This window comes from Bos javanicus, chromosome 16 (assembly GCF_032452875.1).
Source record: "Bos javanicus breed banteng chromosome 16, ARS-OSU_banteng_1.0, whole genome shotgun sequence".
NCBI lineage: Eukaryota > Metazoa > Chordata > Mammalia > Artiodactyla > Bovidae > Bos > Bos javanicus.
The window spans coordinates 64377891-64397107 of record NC_083883.1 but is presented as its reverse complement, the minus strand read 5'-3'; the positions used below and the strand labels follow the sequence as shown (position 1 = coordinate 64397107).

Below are 19217 nucleotides of genomic sequence, written 5' to 3'. Positions count from 1 at the left end.
CAGTTAAGCTGCTACTTGTCTATGGGAGTCTTTCAGTCCTCTGCCCCTACACACACACACACCCCACACACACACACACAGCCCCCTGCTGCAGCTCTGACCTGACATCTCTGCACGTGCCTGAGACATTCACATGCCGGGGCTTGCTGTGTGAGCGGTCCTTGTGTATCATCTGTGGCCTGCGTGCTGTGCTTAGTTGCTCAGTCGTGTCTGACTCTTTGCAACCCCATGGACTGTAGCCCACCAGACTCCTCTATCCATGGGGATTCTCCAGGCAAGAATACCAGAGTTGGTTGCTATGCCTTCCTCCAGGGGATCTTCCCTGGAGGGAAGACTCACACAATCACGATTTGAGAGTAAAATAGGGTTTCATGCAGGCTGTTTGCAGAGTCTTCCCAGACAGTAGGGCACCTTCTTCTTGCCCAGAACATTACCTATCAGCAGTGTGGTTGTCCTGGATGGAGGATACAATAGAGGGAGCCAGTTGGTCAGGACCCCCTTCTCCTCCCCAACCAGGCATCTGTCAGATTCTCTCGGTGCTTGTTTCCTGCCTGCAGTGATGCACAAGCCAGTGGGCAGTACCTGCCTCACATCGCAGGTCTGGAATCCAAGTCTTCGCTCCTCAGCCCAGAAAAGAACAGGGAATTGGAAGTATAAACCTCCCTTTTCAGCCATTTGCAAATCCCAGGCTTCACTTTTTTCCATCCTCAAATCTTTTATTATTCAGATGATACTACTCTAATGGCAGAAAGTGAAGAGGAACTAAAGAGCCTCTTGACGAGAGTGAAAGAGGAGAGTGAAAAGCTGGTTTGAAACTCAACATTTAGAAAACTAAGATCATGGCATCTGCTCTCATCACTTCAGGCCAAATAGATGGGGAAACAATGGAAATCGTGACAGATTTTATATTCTTGGGCTCCAAAATCACTGCAGATGGTGACTGCAGCCATGATCCTTGGAAGTAAAGCTATGACCAACCTATACAGCATATTAAAAAGCAGAGACATCATTTTGCCCACAGAGGTCTGTGTAGCCAAAGCTATGGTTTTCCAGTAGTCATGTACAGATGTGAGAGTTGGACTATAAAGAAGGCTGAGCACTGAAGAATTGATACTTTCAAACTGTGGTGCTGGAGGGGACTTTTGAGTCCTTTGGACTGCAAGGAGAACAAAGCAGTCAATCCTGAGGGATAGCAACCCTGAATATTCATTGGAAGGACTGATGCTAAAGCTGAAGCTCCAATCCTTTGGCCACCTGATGCAAAAAGCTGACAATTGGAAAAGACCCTGATGCTGGGAAAGATTGAGGGCAAAAGTAGAAGGCAAAAAATTGAAGGCAAAAAGGGGTGGCAGAGAATAGATGGTTAGGTAGCATCACTGACTCAATGGACATGAATTTGAGCAAACTCCGGGAGACCGTGGAGGACAGAGGAGCCTGGCACGCTGCAGTCCATGGGTTGCAAAGCGACTAAACAGCAACAAACAACAAATCTTTTATTCTAAGTGGTTTCTTAAGGCCTTGGAAAATTATCAAGTGAGAACAATCTGGATTTTGATAAAACTTTGTTTCTAAGATTCAGTGAGTGGAAGTGAGATGCTCTCAGAAAAAAAATGACACGTGACGAAAGTGCAAAAGGGGAGGGTGATAAAGAGGAAGACAGAATCCCAGGGTGCTTAAGGAACCCTCCTAGTTTGGAACTGGTAGTAGTAGGGTGAGATGGGGCTCATCTATGGCCACTGATTTATTTGGTGCTTTAGGGAACGCATCAACACGCAAGCACAGGCACCACAGGGAGGGGTCTCACTGCAGGGGGACCCCGGGCACTGAGAGCATGCAGGATTCAGGGATAGGCAGGCAGTCTGGTAGAAGTGTGGGGTAAAGCAAATCATCACAGCCAGGCAGGCAGGCCCATCTGAGTGCAGCACACCACACAACGGCAAGCACAGGGCCTGTGAAGGGCCACGGGCCGAATGCAATCATGAGAAAACATCTACTGGGGGCTCCATCTACCAGCAGGAGGGTGAAGAGGAACAAAGGCCTCCCCAAGCCCCACATAGCCCAGACGGGAACTGGAGATCTGCCTCCCTTGAAAGCCGCCCCTGGGTTCTTTCCAAGGTAGGAGCCAGGGTCCTCATGAGCACAGAGGGCTGGGGAGGCATCGCTGGGAAGGGAGGTGGGGCAAAGCAGCTGAAATGAGTTTTCCTGAAAAGATTATAAAAGCCCAGATGTTAGCTGAGGGACTTTAGCAGAGAAAGGGACCTCGGCAGTCACACATGGGAATCGCACATGCAAAAAGGACAGAAGAAGCAGACAAGTCCAGAGCCAGCGATGACACACAGCCGAGGGCAAAAAACAAAAGAAAATGGGAAGTGTGAATGGTGGGAGGGATGGGGAGCAAGGAAGAGGGGTAGGAGGAGGATACAGGAGAGAAATCTATGGAAGGCAGAAGACGAAGGGTACTGTCTTCCCAAGCCTCTGCTTCATTCATCTCACAGTGATGAAGTCTGAGCTCCAGAAAACATCACACACAGACGGGATGCTGTATGTTAGGAACTCAGGCTCTGGACTTGAGCTGAGAGCAAAACCCAGCTTGACCACTCGCTAGCTGTGTGATGGCAGTAAGTGACTTTACCCACCTCTGCCAGGGTTTACTCAAACGTAAAATGAGGACAAGACAGAACCTGCCTTATGGGGTAATTATGAGAACTGAAAGGTAGTTCAGGGGAAAGAAAGCACAGAACAGAGCCTGGCACACAGGCAGTGTTCAGTAAACGTTAGCTATCATGACCTTTGTTGAAACAGAAGCCAGTCAGCCAACATTCATAGAATACACACCAAACCGGGCATGCTGCCAGGGGCTGAAGATAAAAAGAGGACCAAGACCATGATCCTTGCCCTCTAGGAGCTCACAGAGCAAACAACCAGACTGGGAATCAATTCTGAGTTCAGGGCAATATAGGGAGGAGCAAGTTCCAGAGACGAGAGAGCACTTGAGCTCAGCCTCAAAAATAACAAACAAACTCAAGTGAACACAAGTCCCATCGTTGTAGAACTCAGACTAGTGTTTGCCTCTGATGTGGGGTGTGGTGGGAGGTTGGCTGGAAGGAGCATGAAGGTTTCTAGGATGATGGAAGTATTCCATAGCTTGATTGGCTCTTAGGTAAAATGCCATCTGGCAAGCTGGCATGGTGTATGATGGCTACGTGGGTGTCTACATTCATCAAAACTCATTGAGCTAAACACTTAAGATCTGTGCATTTACTATATGCTAGCTGTATCTCAATCTGTGTAAATTAGTGAAGTCGCTCAGTCGTGTCCGACTCTTTGCAACCCCATGGACAGTAGCCAACCAAGCTCCTCCGTCCATGGGATTTTCCAAGCAAGAATACTGGAGTGGGTTACCATTTCCTTCTCCAGGGGATCTTCCCGACCCAGGGATCGAACCCAGCTCTCCCGCATTGTAGGCAGACGCTTTACTGTCTGAGCCACCAGGGAAGGTCTTTTTTTTTTTTTTTTTTACATGAAAGGTACTAAATCCAATCTAAAATACACTGAAAGCCAAATATAAAATAGGAACAGAATAGGCATTTTCCTAAAAGGAATAATTGCTATTGGGAGAAATCTACATGTAAGGTATTATCTTGCTTTGATACAGCTAAAAAAATAAAAATAAATTTCATGTCTAAATTTTTAGGCTTATAATATATAATCCTGTTTTTACAGGTAGTTCAACTAGGGGAAATAAGTTAGCACAATCATTTGAATTGGTTGCCTACATACTGGACAGGGCTTATTCCTTTTTTTTAACTTCTTTGCACATGTAAAGCATGCCATAAGATGTCCTGTTTTGCCATGGACGATGCAACCATTTTTAGGTCGACCCTGGCAAAGAGAAGAAACACAAGACAAAGAAGAAAGTAGAGAGTCTAGTTTTCCCCTTAATGCCATTGAACCTTGTGTGATTTGCCAGGGTGTAGATTAGTTTACTGAAAATAAATTTGAAAGTGAGAACTGGCCTCAGTCATTAAAAGGAATGACATAATACCATTTGCAGCAACATGGATGGATCTAGACTGTCATCCTGAGTGAAGTCAGTGAGATGAGAAATATCCTATGACATCCCTTATATGTGGAATCCGAAACAAGAAATGATACAAGTGAACTTACTTACAAATAAGGAGGAGATTCAGACTCAGAAGAGGAACTTACGGTTGCCAGGGGGAAGGGATAGTTAGGGAGCTCGGGAAGGTCATGTACACACTGCTGTATTTAAAATGGATAACCAGCAAGGACCTACTGTACAGCAAATGGAACTCTGCTCAGTGTTACGTGGCAGCCTAGATGGGTGTGTGCGGGGGTGGTGGTGGTTGGGGTAGAATGGATCCATGTACATGTATGGCTGAGTCCCTTTGCTGTTCACCTGAAATTACCACAACATCATTAATCGGCTATACCGTAATACAAAATGAAAAGTTTGAAAAAACTGGGATTGGAGAGTCCTTCAGAAATCAAGAAAGTGTTTTCATTTCCTCTAACCACTTCCAGTAGACAAAGGTCCTGTCTCGACCTCAGTTGCCTTGGAAAGAATGGTCAGGGAGAGCTGAAAGAGATGGAGGGCCACGTGGCTGGGGCCTTGCGGATGTTGAGTCCTGACCGCAAGTGACCCAGGTACAGAGCTGTGTCTGCGCAGTCTCCATTAAAGAGAGTGCATCTGCTCTGGGCTCACGGGGCAAAAATGAGGTCAGATTCTGTTAAAGCCAGTGCAATTCACAGGCGAGCTCAACTTGCTGGATTGACAGCAACTGTTTAGTCATTACTGAAATTGCAGACATGAACCGACTTACCTGCTGTGAAGAGAATTTGGGATAAACCGTGAACTTCAAAAACTTTCTGCCTGGAAACTGAAGGGGTAACCATGGCAACCGGAGGCAGGTCGAGCTAGGAGAGGGCTCTTCATCTTGAGCAGGGAGCTTTGTGCTCCTGGATTCACCCCTCTGCGCACCATGCATCGATCCCTTTGTCTTTTTCACTTTCTTTGCTGAATGAAAAAGTACTAGCTCAGGAATCTGGACACCGGGCCCAGGGTGCAGCTGTTTTCAGCTCCAGTGCCCTTAACTAAGTGTCTTACCTACTGCTGTTTTGTTGTCTGCAGAACGGACACTTAAAAGCTCCTCTGGCCTATTCATGGGGATACAGAAAGAACAGGAAGGTTTGAAGAGGTTTTCTGCCTAACCACTATTCTTGTTGTCATGTGGCCATATCCAGGCTGATTCCAGCGTGGCACTACCAAGGATAAGACCGAGGGTTCAATCCATCCGTAAATGCACCTTTATTGCTTGGAGAAAAGCTATCCCAGACACCACCCACGTCCCCATTCGGCAGCTGTGTGATAAGTGTGCACTGGGACAGGGGCGGCACCAGGTGAAAAAATAGCCATCTCCCAGTTAATGCGTCATCGTGTGGACCAAGGACCATGCTGAGCAGCAGACGTTCAAAAAGGCCTCCTTCCGTGGCCTCCTCCCACGCCTTGCTCATCGCCCTGCCCCACACCAGTCCGGCCCCAGACTTGTGAGAAAGGCAGAACAAGAGCCAAGGTGGGCGAGCCCGGGTGCAGGTGGATCTGGCACCTAAGATGGCACTGCTGCCTCTACCCCTGCGCTCCATGAACCAAGCCTCTAATGGGCTGGGGGGCTGGGGAGGGCTCAGCTCTGGTTTCAGAGTGCATCAGCTTTTGACTTCCTGGGTCAGCTCCCGCAGGCACTGCCTTAAAAAAGGAAACTGCTCTGACAGAAGATCCCCCACGTGGTTCTGATTTGGGCATCATTTCCTGTAGTCATGCCTTGTTTCACAGCCTTCCTTCCCCTTCCCCTCTGTGGTTTTTCGCCTTTCCCTCCCTGATCGGCTTTTCTGGGCCTTCTCATGGGTTCTATCAGGGGAGATCTCTTCTCCTGTGTCCTCTCTTTTCCGACCCTTTACTTCCAGGCCTCATTGAGAAATAGCAACTCTCAAATGCCCCTTGTGAAATAAACACCTAAATTCCCAGAGTCACAAAAAATGTGCTATTGAGGCTTATCCTTTTTGTCTAGCAACCTTTGTATCCCTACTAAGTAAATATGAGAGTGAAGACTGACTGAGTGCTGACTATGAGTTGAGTGCTGTCCCAAGCACCTTCTGGGTGTGGTCACAGGTGCTGCATCTCCCAGATTTCCTTCTGGGACCAGACCCCCATTCCCCAGTGTGCTGGCTGCTGTAGTCACAGCAGTCTCTCTCAGTTGCTGCCTTGACAGAGGGAATTGCATGGTTTAAAATGAGGTAGTCCAATGAACCGGTGACATGGGGTGCAAAGGCCTGCCCCTTGCTTCAGTGGGGGACTTCTCAGAAGGGCCATCCCACTCCAGAGCATCCCCTGGGACCTACTTTGGCATTTGCTTCCTCCCTCTGCCCGGCCCTGTTTCCCTCCCACCCTCTTAGTTCCCAGAACTCTCCCCAGCGAGTCTCTGCCTCAGAGGAACCGAGTTTCCTGTTTCCTAGAGAATTCAAACTAAGAATTAAATGTATTTAGTCCTCACAACAACTTTATGAAATAAGTACATGATTTATTCTAGAGGCAAGGAAACAGAGGCATGGAATGGTTAAGAAGCCTGCCTAAGGTCTCCCATCAGTAAATGGAAGAGCCCAGATTTGAAACTGAAAAATGTGGATCTTACACTCAGGTGCAGGCTCTTTTGCATTGCATTGCAGGTGGATTCTTTACCACTGAGCCATCGGGGAAGCCCTCAGGTGCAGCCTCTTAATAGCAATCCCAAAGGGAAGTATCAGAAAATGGGGAAACTGGGGAGAGAGGCAGGGCATTTATTACCTGTATCTCAGAGATGAAGATGCTGAACTAGCTAACAACTGCTTAAAGGCAGGATCATTCATTAGTTACCGAAGTGTTGGGATTTGAAGAGGACCAGCAGAAAAAGTATGGTAAGTTCATATTTGAATTCCGGGAGAACACTCACTGTGTGACTTTGAGCAAATCATTCAACCTGAGTCTTAGTAATAAGTACATAGTAGATGCTCAATAAAGCCAGCACCCACCTCCCCACAAACACACACACTTTTTGTCTGCTCTTTCTAACTCTGATCTTGAGCAAGTCTTTTTAACGTTCTGACTCAAGTTTCTCCGTCTATAAAATGAGGTGATGACGACAAAGGGCTTATTTGGTTGACCCGAGGCCATCTGGGTAAAAATACAGTAAATGGAAGTTATCAGTATTACCATGATGCTGTGCTGTCGGGCTTGCACCGTATGCTCGGATCGTTAGGGCCGAACAGGCTCAGGCTGGAGCTGTGATCGACACCAGATGTACTCCCCTCATCCACCACCCCCACGCAAATTCTCCTGGCATCGCTGAGTTGGTTTCCTGCTTTTACTAGCGGCCGGCGGTTTTTTTTTTTTTCCCTACTAAACTGGGTGCGCGCGTCTCATCTCGGTGTGACTTCTCTGCCGCTTCTCCTCCCCACGCCGGCGGCCGCTCGGAGGAGGGGGCAGCCCCGTGAGCACCCCCGCGGGGCGAAGGTTGCACCCGGCGAGGGCGCATCCTGGGTCGGGCGCCCCGCCCCGTCGAGCTCCAGGCCCCGCCTCCGCCTTCGCCCGCTCTCACTACCGCTCTCCGATTGGTCGGCAGCGCGCAGCCTCTCCGCCCCCTACAAGGGAATAAAAGCTGCTGGCTCCGCGCATCCCGAGTAGTAAACCCAGACAGGCGCTGGCCGCCTTTCATCTGCATTCGCGTTCTGCGGTGCCCGCTGGAGCCCGCTACCATCGTCCCCAAGACGTGCTGCCCTGCATCCGTAGCCATGTGTCGGACCCTGGCCGCCTTCCCCACCTCCTGCCTGGAGAGGTAAGAGCAGCTTCTCCAGATGCCTGGGGAAAGAAGAAGTCCCACCAACCTTAGGGAGTGAAGCAGAAAGCTTGCAGACCTGTGTGGTCTGGAGAACAGGATGAAAATGACTTCAGAGGTAGAGGTCAAATTGGTTCCACGTTCTCAGATGCCTCTCTTAGAGTCTCAGGGAAGGATGGGTGACGGGAACCGAGAAGGCAAAGCCAAGGGAAGCAGGGGGACCACTGTTTACTCCCATTCCCCATCATTCCTCTGCCAAGTGGCAGTTCTACTGCAGGAAGACTGTGGTGGCATCACCAGGCAAAACTGAGTCTTCCCCAGTTTCTTAAGCACTTGGTTTTCATTCTGAGTTACAGATCTAAGGGCATGGCCTCCTCTGATCCTGGAAATACAGGGAACTGTTTTTCAGGCCCTCAGCGAGGGATGTCCCCACTTCCCAGGGAGCTATACACCCACTCCAATCCTTGCTGGAGTCGGTGGCTGGGAAGGAAAAAGTAAAGATGAAGGCAGAAATCAGCTTCCACACAGCTCCGAAAATATTTGTGACAAGCCTAGAGAGTACTGAATTACCTTCTGCTAAGTCAACAGGCACAAAAAGCGTGACCTAAGTGGGGAAAAAGCCCATATGTGCTATACTGCAAACCCCCAAACTGTAAGACAGTCAAGTCACGGCTCAAATATTGCTTTAATTGTTTCTGGGCTCATGATACTGATGAGAGAGGTGAAGTGTAAGCCCTGGGAACAGCTATGGGTTCCCAGAAACACTCAGGCTTGGAATTTGGGTGGCACAAACCTGTGCTCTTCTGGGACTTCATGGATCTCTCTGCCCTGGCTGAGCAAGGAGAGAATCCTCATGAACTCATGCTTTGCCTTCCAGAGCCAAAGAATTCAAGACACGGCTGGGGATCTTTCTTCATAAGTCAGAACTGGGCTCTGATACCGGGAGTGTTGGCAAGTTCGAGTGGGGCAGTAAACACAGCAAAGAAGGGTAAGTCCTGCCGACCAGCCCGGAGCCCCTAGAGGGAAGGAGCCAGATTTAGGAAGGGAGCCCTGAGAAGGAAAATACTAGGAGACATTAGGACATACCATCGTGGACCTTGGCGACCTCTTCCTAGAGATTGTAATGGAACTTCTTGCTGGTCTGCTGTGGCTGGCTGGCTCATGGGTGACTGGGTGGATGGCTCCAGCCTTCTAAGTCCACCAACAAATGAAGATACCCAGGGTTGGAATGTCTAGTTACCAGATTCTCCCATCTGGAGATGCCATTGTGTGTGTGACCAGGGCAAGGGCAGGGCCCAAGGCCACTGGACTCTGCTGCTACTTGCGTGCAGTTTACCAGGAAGCTGTGTTATATTGACCATCAACTGTGCCAGGTGCTGTGCTGGTCTCTGGGGTTGTGGGTAGGCATAATCTCTATTCAGGAGACCCTTATTTCCTTGGGAAAGTGTACAAAACAAACTGAGAGGGGAATCGGAGGAATTTTGGACAGCAAAAACACAGTCTTAGATATTTACTGAGGGCCGGAAGGTCCCTGCTTGGGTTTCTGGTTACTAGACACAACCATTTCCCTAAACCTCAGCAAAAAGTTGGGGAGTTTGAGGAGTCAGCTCCGGTAATTTTACTGAGCAAGCCTCCGTGTGAATTATACAACTTCAGAGTTCTGGCTAGGATTTGTGCTGTGTATTAGTTTGTTGTTGTTTTTAAAATTAAAATCTTGCCCCCTCCCCCCCCCCTTTTTTTTAGCAAAAACTTCTCAGAAGACGTGCTGGGATGGAAAGAGTCATTTGACTTGCTGCTGAGCAGTAAAAGTGAGTTGTGTCTGTTGTGTCTGTCTGTGGGTGGCACACGGGTGGCACATGGGTACCCATGTGCCGCAGAGCCAGCCTGAGGATGCTGAGAACATGGGCAAAATAATAGTAATAGTAGTAATAATCCCCTAGTGTGTCAGCCTCTATCCAGAATACAAAGGCAGGTCCTTGTTTGAGAAAATTACATCCCCAAAATAGAGCCATTAACTACAATTGCTGTCTTTTCTTCTTTTATTCCCGGCTGGCTGTCCCCGCTGTCTGACCTGTCTCTTCCTCTTTCCCTGCAACCCCAGATGGAGTGGCCGCCTTCCACGCCTTCCTGAAGACAGAGTTCAGCGAGGAGAACCTGGAGTTCTGGCTGGCCTGTGAGGAGTTCAAGAAGCTCCGGTCCGCTACCAAGCTGGGATCCCGGGCTCACCGGATCTTTGAGGAGTTCATCTGCAGTGAAGCCCCCAAAGAGGTCAGAGCCATGACACATTCCAGGGATCCTGCAGACCCTGCCTGCTCCTTCCCCACTGAGAACTGGGGATGATCAGGGGCCAGTAAGGGAAGGGCCAAGTTTAGAAGCAGAGTGGCCTTATCTGACACAGGAGGCTGGAGATCAAAAAAGCCAGGCTCCAGGTCACCCCTGGGTACCATTACCCTCAGAGTCACAATGGGACTGGAGGGGTTGGCAGGGGTTTTGGCTTCTGTCGACACCCACCTTTGTAAACTAAGCCCTTTTTAGAGACTCAGAATACTTAACACAACTGTGGAGACAGGTCATCTTAGGATAACCTGACTCACTCACTCAGGTCTGTGGTTGGTGACCCTTTCAATCTTCCCTCTGGTCTCCACCGTGTTTGATAGGAATATGACGCCACCTCTTGGAGAGAAGGAAGTAATGGCTTGCCTTTGTATCTTATTTTGTATCATTTCCTGAGCATTTTTATTTCTCCCATAAAGATATGTTGGGCACCAGTTACATGCAAGGCACATTTATAGTCATCAAGGATATGGCAGTGAACACAAAGCCTCTACCCCAGTGAGAGAAGATGACAATAACCAGTTAAATAAATATTTCCAGGGGGTGATCTGTGCTCTGATAAAAAGAAAGCAGGCTATGAGAGGGAGTACCAGGGTACAGGGTTGGAGGATGTAACACAGGAAACAGAAAATACAAAGATCAAAGAGTGCCTTTGTGATCACAGGCCAGCAAGTGGGCCCATGTAGAGCAGGAGTGAGAGAGAGTGGGAGGTGATGTCACACAGGTGGCAGGCGGCCAGGTGCTGGCCCAGGTAGCCTTGTGGGCTCAGCACCCGTGTCGGCCTTTTCTTGGAGTGATGGGGAACAACAGAACTGCCAGAAAACTGACTTGTGTTTTATAAGGCTCTCTTTGCTGCTGGGTGGAGAACAGACCCTGGGGTTCAGGGGAGGAGAGAGAGACCCAATAGCAGGTGCTGGCACTAGCCTAGGAGAGAGGTGGCAATGACTTGAACCTGGGTTGTCACAGAGAAACAGGTGAAAAGAGGGTGGATCTGTACCCATTCGTAACATCTCCTGGGTTGTTCTGAGAGAGAGGAGGGTAGAAGGGAGGACAGGCCCAGAGCTGAAAAGCCCACTGATGGTCAACTCAGCAGAGCCCCAGTTCCTGGTTCAGAATCCAGTGCTTCTTCCACTGCCCCCTGCCAGTCCTCCCAGGCCTGCCAGCCCCCTCACCCTGGCTCTGAGCCCCCCATTCACCCACATGCTTGTCCTCCTTCCCACAGGTGAATATAGACCACGAGACCAGGGAGCTGACCAGGACGAACCTGCAGGCCGCCACAGCCGTGTGCTTCGACGCGGCGCAGTGGAAGGTGCGAGCCCTGATGGAGAAGGACTCCTACCCGCGCTTCCTGAAGTCCCCCGCTTACCGGGACCTGGCCACGCAAGCCACAGCCGCCTCTGCCTCCCCGTCCAGCAGCAGCCCAGCTGAGCCCTTGCACACCTGAGCCTCAGGGCCTGGAAGGAGCCAGCCGGGCAGAGAGATTGAGTCACCCACCCCTGAGGTGCTGTCCCCATGGGGAGGCAGGTTCTGCAAAGCAAGAGAGGACAGCAAAGGAAAAAGCTGACCCGGTGACACCCTCACCTCCAGATCCTTGGGACTGAATTCCATGTGTGAGAGGGTCACCCCGCTTCTAGGACCTGTGGACAAGGGCTGAAGATAAGGGTTGTGTGGGGCTTTCAAGGGCGGGAAGAATGATGGTGCAAGAGTCATCATTGGCTCTGGCCATTCTCAACAGGACAAGGGATATTCCCAGGGGGCTTTGCAAAATGCATGGATAAAGGGGAACTTGAAAATGAGGGAGAGAAAGACAACCAGGTTAGCCAGTTTTGCTTGTCGAACGGTTGACCTGTTTTCCTAATTTCCAGACTGTCCTGGGCATGAAGGGAGCCATGAATGTGGAGTCTTCCCATCCTGTCCTCCTCACCTGTCTCTGGGCTACTGGTGGTGGTGGGTGGTGGTGGGGGTCCCCTAGCTTGCACTTCTCAACACTTCTGTGTCCAGCCTGGCAGTCTTGTCAAGGCCAGAAAACCAATGTGATGCTTACCCCGAATGAGATATTTACCTCAAAAACTGGCTTTCAAGCCCCTCTCCAAATCAGTAGAGAGGCCTGAAAACAGGCCATCTTGCCCATGCGAAATGAACCTTGGTGCTCTTGGTGGGCTCTTGCGGGGGCCTCTGACTCCATGTGTGCTGCCGGGTCCACCTGTGAGCAGGACGTGCTGAGAGCCTGTTGCTGGGATGTGCCCCCTCTTAGCTCTGAGCTGCCTGGAGCAAGACGTGGGGCCTCTTGGTGAGCAGCTTTAGTCCAGCCCTTATGCTGGGCAGGGTGGAACGAGGGAGAAAGAGCTCCTGGGAGACAAACCTCATGGCAGTTCCAGAAAGTCCCGTTTAAATCAAGCTAATATTTTATTTTTGTGAGGAGAAGAACAGGGAAAAAGAGATTCCCCAGGATGGAAGGGGAACCTTGTGTTTCTTTCCTGTGGATTGCGGGGGCGTACTCACTGGGGGTGTCCATGGAAATGAGGCAGGGACCTTGATGAACTTGGACAGCCTGTAGAAGCTGGGAATGAAACTGGGGTGGAGAGAGGCTGCTGGCAAGAGCAGGACTAGGGGGAATCAGAACCTGCTTGTCACCCCAGGGCATCACCAAACACCCATTCCCTGGTGGGACTTCTGCCCCGGCTGGGCTGGGGAGGTGAATTAACCAGGCAGCCCCTCTTGCCCCCAGGGAATCCACACTGTTCTCTCTGCGCTAGGAGCTCCTCCAGGAGAAAAGTATTTAAGCCTAACATATTGTTGGTTTTGTGACAATGGTCATGGCACATTATTTTTTATTTCTGTTGTCGTGTTGTTGCTATTATTATTTATTGTCATTTGCGCGTCTGCCTCTCCTGGAGAATCCACAGGAGCTGGTAGCCTGGCTGTCTCCCTCTTTCCAGCAGATGCTACCTCTTGAAGTGCTGGGAACCTCTTGGCGCCTGCCAGGAACTCCTCGCCATTTAAATATTTATTTATTGTTGACCACGGGAGCTGGTTTCCTAAATGTGAATGATGTACTTATTCAACCCCCATTTTCCTATTGCAGCATGTTATTTTATTGTGAAATAAAAATAAAACCCAAACACGAGATCGATCCTGTCTGCAAGGGCCGTATGGTCAGGGGAAGAGGGAAGGGAAGTGCTCAGGGCGGGGGGTGCCTTGTGGGAGAGCTGGTCTCCGGAAATGTCACAGGACACATGGGGAAGCTTGCCGGTGTGTGGGCAGAGGTGCACATCCAAGGCCCGAGTTTGCCTGGTGACTGGTTCTAACAGTGGCCTCCAGGATGGTAACTTCCTTCAGCTGGTGACCGCCCAGCTTGTTGGGGGCCGGCGTGAGGCACTCCGCCCGTGGCAAAGGTCATGAGGAAGGAGGCTCGACATACGCAAAGGCGGGATCGGGCCTCAGGAGTCCCCCTGGAAATCCTCGAGCATCTACCCCGATAACCAGAGCCTGCCTACTTTACTACTTTGTGCTCTCACCTACACCTCTGACTTTACCACCTCTTTCTGAGAAGGAATTAACTCAGAGCTCCAGTTAATAATAATTCCTGGGCGTGACAGGAGTGTTTCAACTTACAAACTCTTCTGAAGGTTCTCTAGCCTGCCTGACAGGCTTGTCTGGCCACATGTGATTGCTCACAGCCTCCCAACCGTGAGAGGCACGAGATGCTTTAAACCTTCTAAAAACAGGTTCTTTAGAGAAGTTAGAAAATTATTAGTATAAGTATAGTGGGCTGATTAGAAATTGTATTGGTGAAGGGTTTTTCATTTGTTGAGCCAATGTTTGTTGCTAAGTCTCCACATCCCCTGCCCTTATACACATTAATGAATGTATAGAAGAAATAAGTATTAACCTTTGATATTAATCACGTTGGACCTTAGGCTAAGTAAATTCTTTCCTTAATTAAAACCCACTACACCCTCACCCTATAAGAATGTAACTTTATCTGGTACCTTCGGAAGGTGGAGTCTGTTTTAAGAATAATCACTCCTGGAGGAATAAGTGTTGACTAACCGCTGTCACAAGGAGAGGGTCATAAATTGTCAGCAGGCCCCCCTGGCCAGAAGATGATGTAACACCCCTAAGACCTCTGTATACATTTGTATGAAGCACCTGACTTTAATAAAAGTCAGGACTGCTATCCCCACGTGACTTTTGTATAACATCTCAGTGTATAAAAACAGACTCTGGAAAATAAAGAATTGGGATCAGTTCCTTGAAAGACTGGTCTCCCCATGTTGCTCTCTCTCTCAAACTCTGGTTGAGTCTCCATCTGGAGCGCAGAGCCTGCCATGCTTACTAATTATGCTTGGGCTTCTAAGATCCGACCGGGGAGGCCTCAGTGTCTCCTGTCCTTCGGGAGAATGGAAGGACGCCTGCGGCCTATGTAAGTGGTGCAAGCTTCTTGTCTTGAAGTTTTATTGGTTTCCCGCGTAAACCAAGCTACTCAGCCTCTTTTCTCCACTGAATTTTCCTGCTGAGCTATCCTCATTCTATTACTCTTTATATCTTTGATGAATATTTAAATTAAGTCACCGACGCCATCTCCCCTTATCAGGATACCCTGGATCAGCCGGGGCTGGACCCTGGCACCAGCTCATGTCAAGCTGTTGTGTCCTGTTGATGGTGAGCCTAGCCTGGGACCTGGGACGCTTTGCAGCAAGGCTGCAATGCTTGTACCTGGATACACGTTGAGCAACAAAACACAAAGGCACTGTGGGACTCAACTGTGTGCATGCACAGCTGGGGCAAATTCTGTACTCAAAAGATACAAAGAGACCAAAAAACACAACTGCCACTTTTGAGCAGCCTAGAGTAAAAATAGGGTACTGCACAGGCACCCTGCACACAACACCACCTAAGGGGTGGACAGAACACCTAGGCTACCCCTCCTGCCTAAGCCTGAACAACACTCCACCCTCCCCTCACAAAGGAACCAGCTCCCACTCCTCAGGGAGCGAGCAAGCAAGGGAACCTGCTGTTTGCTCTTGCTCCCCACTGCTGCAGCAGCGGCCTCAGTTGAGCCGTGCCTGAATTGTCTGGCTGCCAGTGAATTTCTATTGATTGGGGAAGGCCAAGAACCCTGGCTGGTAACAGTCGGACCCGGCTCAGCTGTCATTGCAGAGCCCATCTCCTCTGTCCACCTGACCCAACATGAGCTGTTCCCGGTTCTTGGAACAGCAAGGGGTGGCTTGCCCTGGCCAAGTCACCGCACATTATCAGTTGCAGGGGTTGGGGGGGCACTTCTGTGCCATTTTCACCTTTGCCCATTTCCAATTTGCATTAGTGTACTTTGGGGCTTCCTTCATAGCTCAGTTGGTAAAGAATCCAGCTACAATGCGGGAGACCTGGGTTCGATCCCTGGGTTGGGAAAATCCCCTGGAGAAGGGAAGAGCTACCCACTCCAGTACTCTGGTCTGGAGAATTCCATGGACTGTATAGTCCATGGGGTCACAAAGAGTTGACATGACTGAATGACTTTCACTTCACTATGAATTCAAGGAATCAGCATTCCTTATAATTTCATAGACATCTCTGAGATGAACTTTGGGAAGCAACGTGATGCTTGGGACTACTCCATTCCCGGGGAAGAGAATGAGCAGTTTGCACTGGGTTAGAAAGAACTTGGCCTTAGGCTTGCAAGGATCAAATCTGCTCTTCCTCTGCCAGTCACCTCCTTGTTCTCCCCAAATTCCTCTCTAAGTTGAATTATCTGTTTATATGCAAATCTAGGCTTTATATTGACTTTTATTTCTCCCTCATTGTTAGTCTTCAGAGAAAGCAATGGCACCCCACTCCAGTACTCTTGCCTGGAAAATCCCAGAGATGGGGGAGCCTGGTGGGCTGCTGTCTATGGGGTCACACAGAGTCGGACACGACTGAAGTGACTTCACTTTCACTTTTCACTTTCATGCATTGGAGAAGGAAATGGCAACCCACTCCAGTGTTCTTGCCTGGAGAATCCCAGGGACGGGGGAGCCTGGTGGGCTGCTGTCTATGGGATCACACAGAGTCGGACACGACTGAAGTGAGGGGGCAGCAGCAGTGTTGTTAGTCTGAGTAAAGTGACCAGACTTCAGGTACATTAAGTAGAAAAGCCCATGGAATCATATTTGAAGCCCAGATCTAAGGGGCAGTTGTGTGTGTGATGCCAGGAGGGATTCTGAGGTTAACAGTCAGAAAGGAAGATGGGAACAAACACCAGGGCCGGCCCTGATCTCGTTTAGTCCAATGACAGCTCTGTGAGGTAGGTGTGATAACCCTCTGATACAGACAGGGAAACTGAAGCTCCTAGGGGTGGGGTCTGGGGGAACATGCCCAGGGAAGCCAGTTTGAGAGAGGGGCAGAGATGAGATCTGAATACAATTAAACCAAGGTGGGTGGGGTGGGAAGTCCAGTCTGTGAGAGATGGTCAAGGATATGATGCATGAGGGAAGAAAAAAGATGGTACCCAGAGAGTCAGGAACCTTGTCTCCATTACTTTTCTTCCACCTTTTTGTCTTTTTTTTTTTTTTTTTTTAGAACATGCATTTATTGTATCTAGTGCATCCTGCATGCCTGGCAGAAAACCAAAAATAGCTGTAATTGTAGGTGGCCTCAGTTAATGGTGGATGGGGATTCTGGGTAAGTTCAGACAAGGGCACAAATGTGTATTTTCTGATGCAGTATAGGCTTCCCAGTTGGCACAGTGGTAAAGAATCTGCCTACCAATGCGGGAGACTCGGGTTGAGATCCTGGATTGGGAAGATCCAATGGAAGAGGAAATGGAAACCCACTCTAGTATTCTTGCCCGGGAAATCCCATGGACAGTGGAGATTTGTGGGCTACCGTGCCTGGGGTTGCAAAGTCAGACACGACTAAAATGACTGAGCATGCATGTATGGCTGCCAGTAGGAAATGGTGGGTGTGGTCGGCGAATGGTAGAGCAATGAATGGGAGGAGATGGACTTCCAGGGACTGAGGTGGGTGCTAGCAGGCTCCTCATCCAGTAAGTCCATCCTCAAGGCTTGTTGCCCTCTCCTAGCCCTTCTTCACATACAGGATGGTCTTGAAGCCCATGGTGTAGCCTCAAGGTGGTAGATACTCATTAGAGATAAAGAAGACTCTTGGCTGACCTTGGAGACCAATGGCTCTTGGTCTTCCAGGTGTCAGGCATAGACCAAACACGGGACCCCTGTTGTATTGGTTCTCAGAGTGTTTAAGAGATTTCTTGAAAATCTTGCAGCCAGCAAGAAGTCTCCAGCATCTTTAAACTCACCAACTCAGTTCGTCCCCCCAGCACTTCAGGCTTTGGCTTAGCACCCAAAGCCCTTTTTGAGTGGGCCGCCCATGCTTCTCCAGCCTCTGCTCCCTCACCTGCCCCTTGAAAACAAATCGTACATGGCTCCCACACTCACCCTACTGTTCAAGCCTCCTGGCTTCTGCCTCCTGGCCCACCTCCCTGCTGGGTTGCCTACTCTCATCACAGCTACCTACGGCCTCCTTTATCAGCCCAGGGAAGCAACTTTCAACAGCTGGCCCAAGGGTCTTTCTGGGGCGCCGTCCCTGAGCCCTTGGGTCTGATCATGGACGCCTGTGCCTCACCTGTCCCCGCTGTGCCAGTCTTTAGCCATAAAGCAGTGATCAGAGCAGTCCGTGCCTGCATTCAAGCCCTTCAGTGGCTCTCCTTTGACCCTGAGAGAGTCCAGCTCTCAGGATGACATACAAGGCTCTCTGACCCGACACAAGTCCCTCTTATGACTTCCCCCCTGCTCAGGCGGCCCATACCCACCTGCTGTTTTTCTCTGCTTGGAATGTCTTTTTCCTTTTATTTGTTTTTAACAATTAGAGCTTGGGAGCTGTGGAGGAGAATGCCCTCCTCAAAAAGCCTCTCGAAAATCTAGCAAAACCATCACCTTCTTAAGTGAAGCCTTCCCAGACATCCATTTCCCAGAATCTCTCTGACACTTCAATGATTCTAGGACAGCCTTGCCAACTAAAAAAAAAAAAAAAAAAAATAAGCTCATAACCTGAAAGTTGAGAATTGTGTTTATTTATTTGGTGGGGATTTTTAGGACTTCAAGCCCAGGAGGCAGCATCTCAGGTAGCCCTTGAGAAACTGCTCTGGGGGTGGGGGTGGGAGTGAGGGTGTGGTGGGGGGGAAAGGAAAGGAGGGGAGCCGGGGAGGAGGATGGGGAAGGGAGTCAGGTTATAGAAGTTTGTAACAAAAGAGGCAGATAGTCTGAACATCGAAGATTATTGTTAATTAAGGAAAATCAGCTATCTCAGGGAATTTAGGGCTCCTCTATGTATGGGAAGATGAAAGAGTCAGGGCTCATTGAATTCATTCCTTTCATATGCATCTCAGCTATCTGGGGCCTGTATCCTTTTTTTTTTTTTTTTTGTTGCATCCTTAGTCACTGTAGGGAGTGGTGGGAGCTGACAGCTGCTGGATTGCAGGCATTGTTCTCCCTTCTGGGGGCCCTCGAGGCTCAGAAATTCATTTGGAGGGCAGAATCTCAAACCGATGCCTGTGACATCCTTGTTTATAGATGTGGCAGGAGATATTCCTTTTCACACCCTCTTCTTGCTGTGACTACTTCGTGTAAGACATGACTCTGTCACTTACCTCTTCACAGCTCTTTTTTTCACTAAACCACTCTTCAAGATTGGGAGCCATATTATTTGATCCAATGGGACAGACAGACCATGGCAGAGTGCAACCCAGCCTGTAGAGTTGGAATGTTGGAGTAGAAACTGGTTCATTCATTGTATGACCTGGGGGAGTTATTAAACCTCTCCAAAGGCTTAGGTCTCTCATCTGTAAAGGAGGATAATAAGAGTGCATGCACCCTTCATAGAGCATGGAATGAAAACGTGTTTGGCACAACACTGATGTCTCATGAATATTAAACTGTAATTATTATCTGATTCCAGGTACTCAGCATGGTCAATAACTATTTATTGACTTTTGAAAAG

The 19217-nt window shown here is 49.4% G+C and overlaps 1 protein-coding gene across 1 annotated transcript; it reads left to right on the top strand.

Moving 5' to 3' along the window:
* Window positions 1–7710: 7710 nt before the first annotated feature.
* On the top strand, window positions 7711–13347 carry RGS16 (regulator of G protein signaling 16). The gene is made up of 5 exons (XM_061383408.1): window positions 7711–7886; window positions 8764–8874; window positions 9630–9694; window positions 9988–10154; window positions 11443–13347. The coding sequence occupies exons 1-5, from the start codon at window positions 7843–7845 to the stop codon at window positions 11662–11664; spliced, it is 609 nt and encodes a 202-aa protein (XP_061239392.1). The 5' UTR covers window positions 7711–7842; the 3' UTR covers window positions 11665–13347.
* The last annotated feature ends 5870 nt before the right edge of the window (window positions 13348–19217 follow it).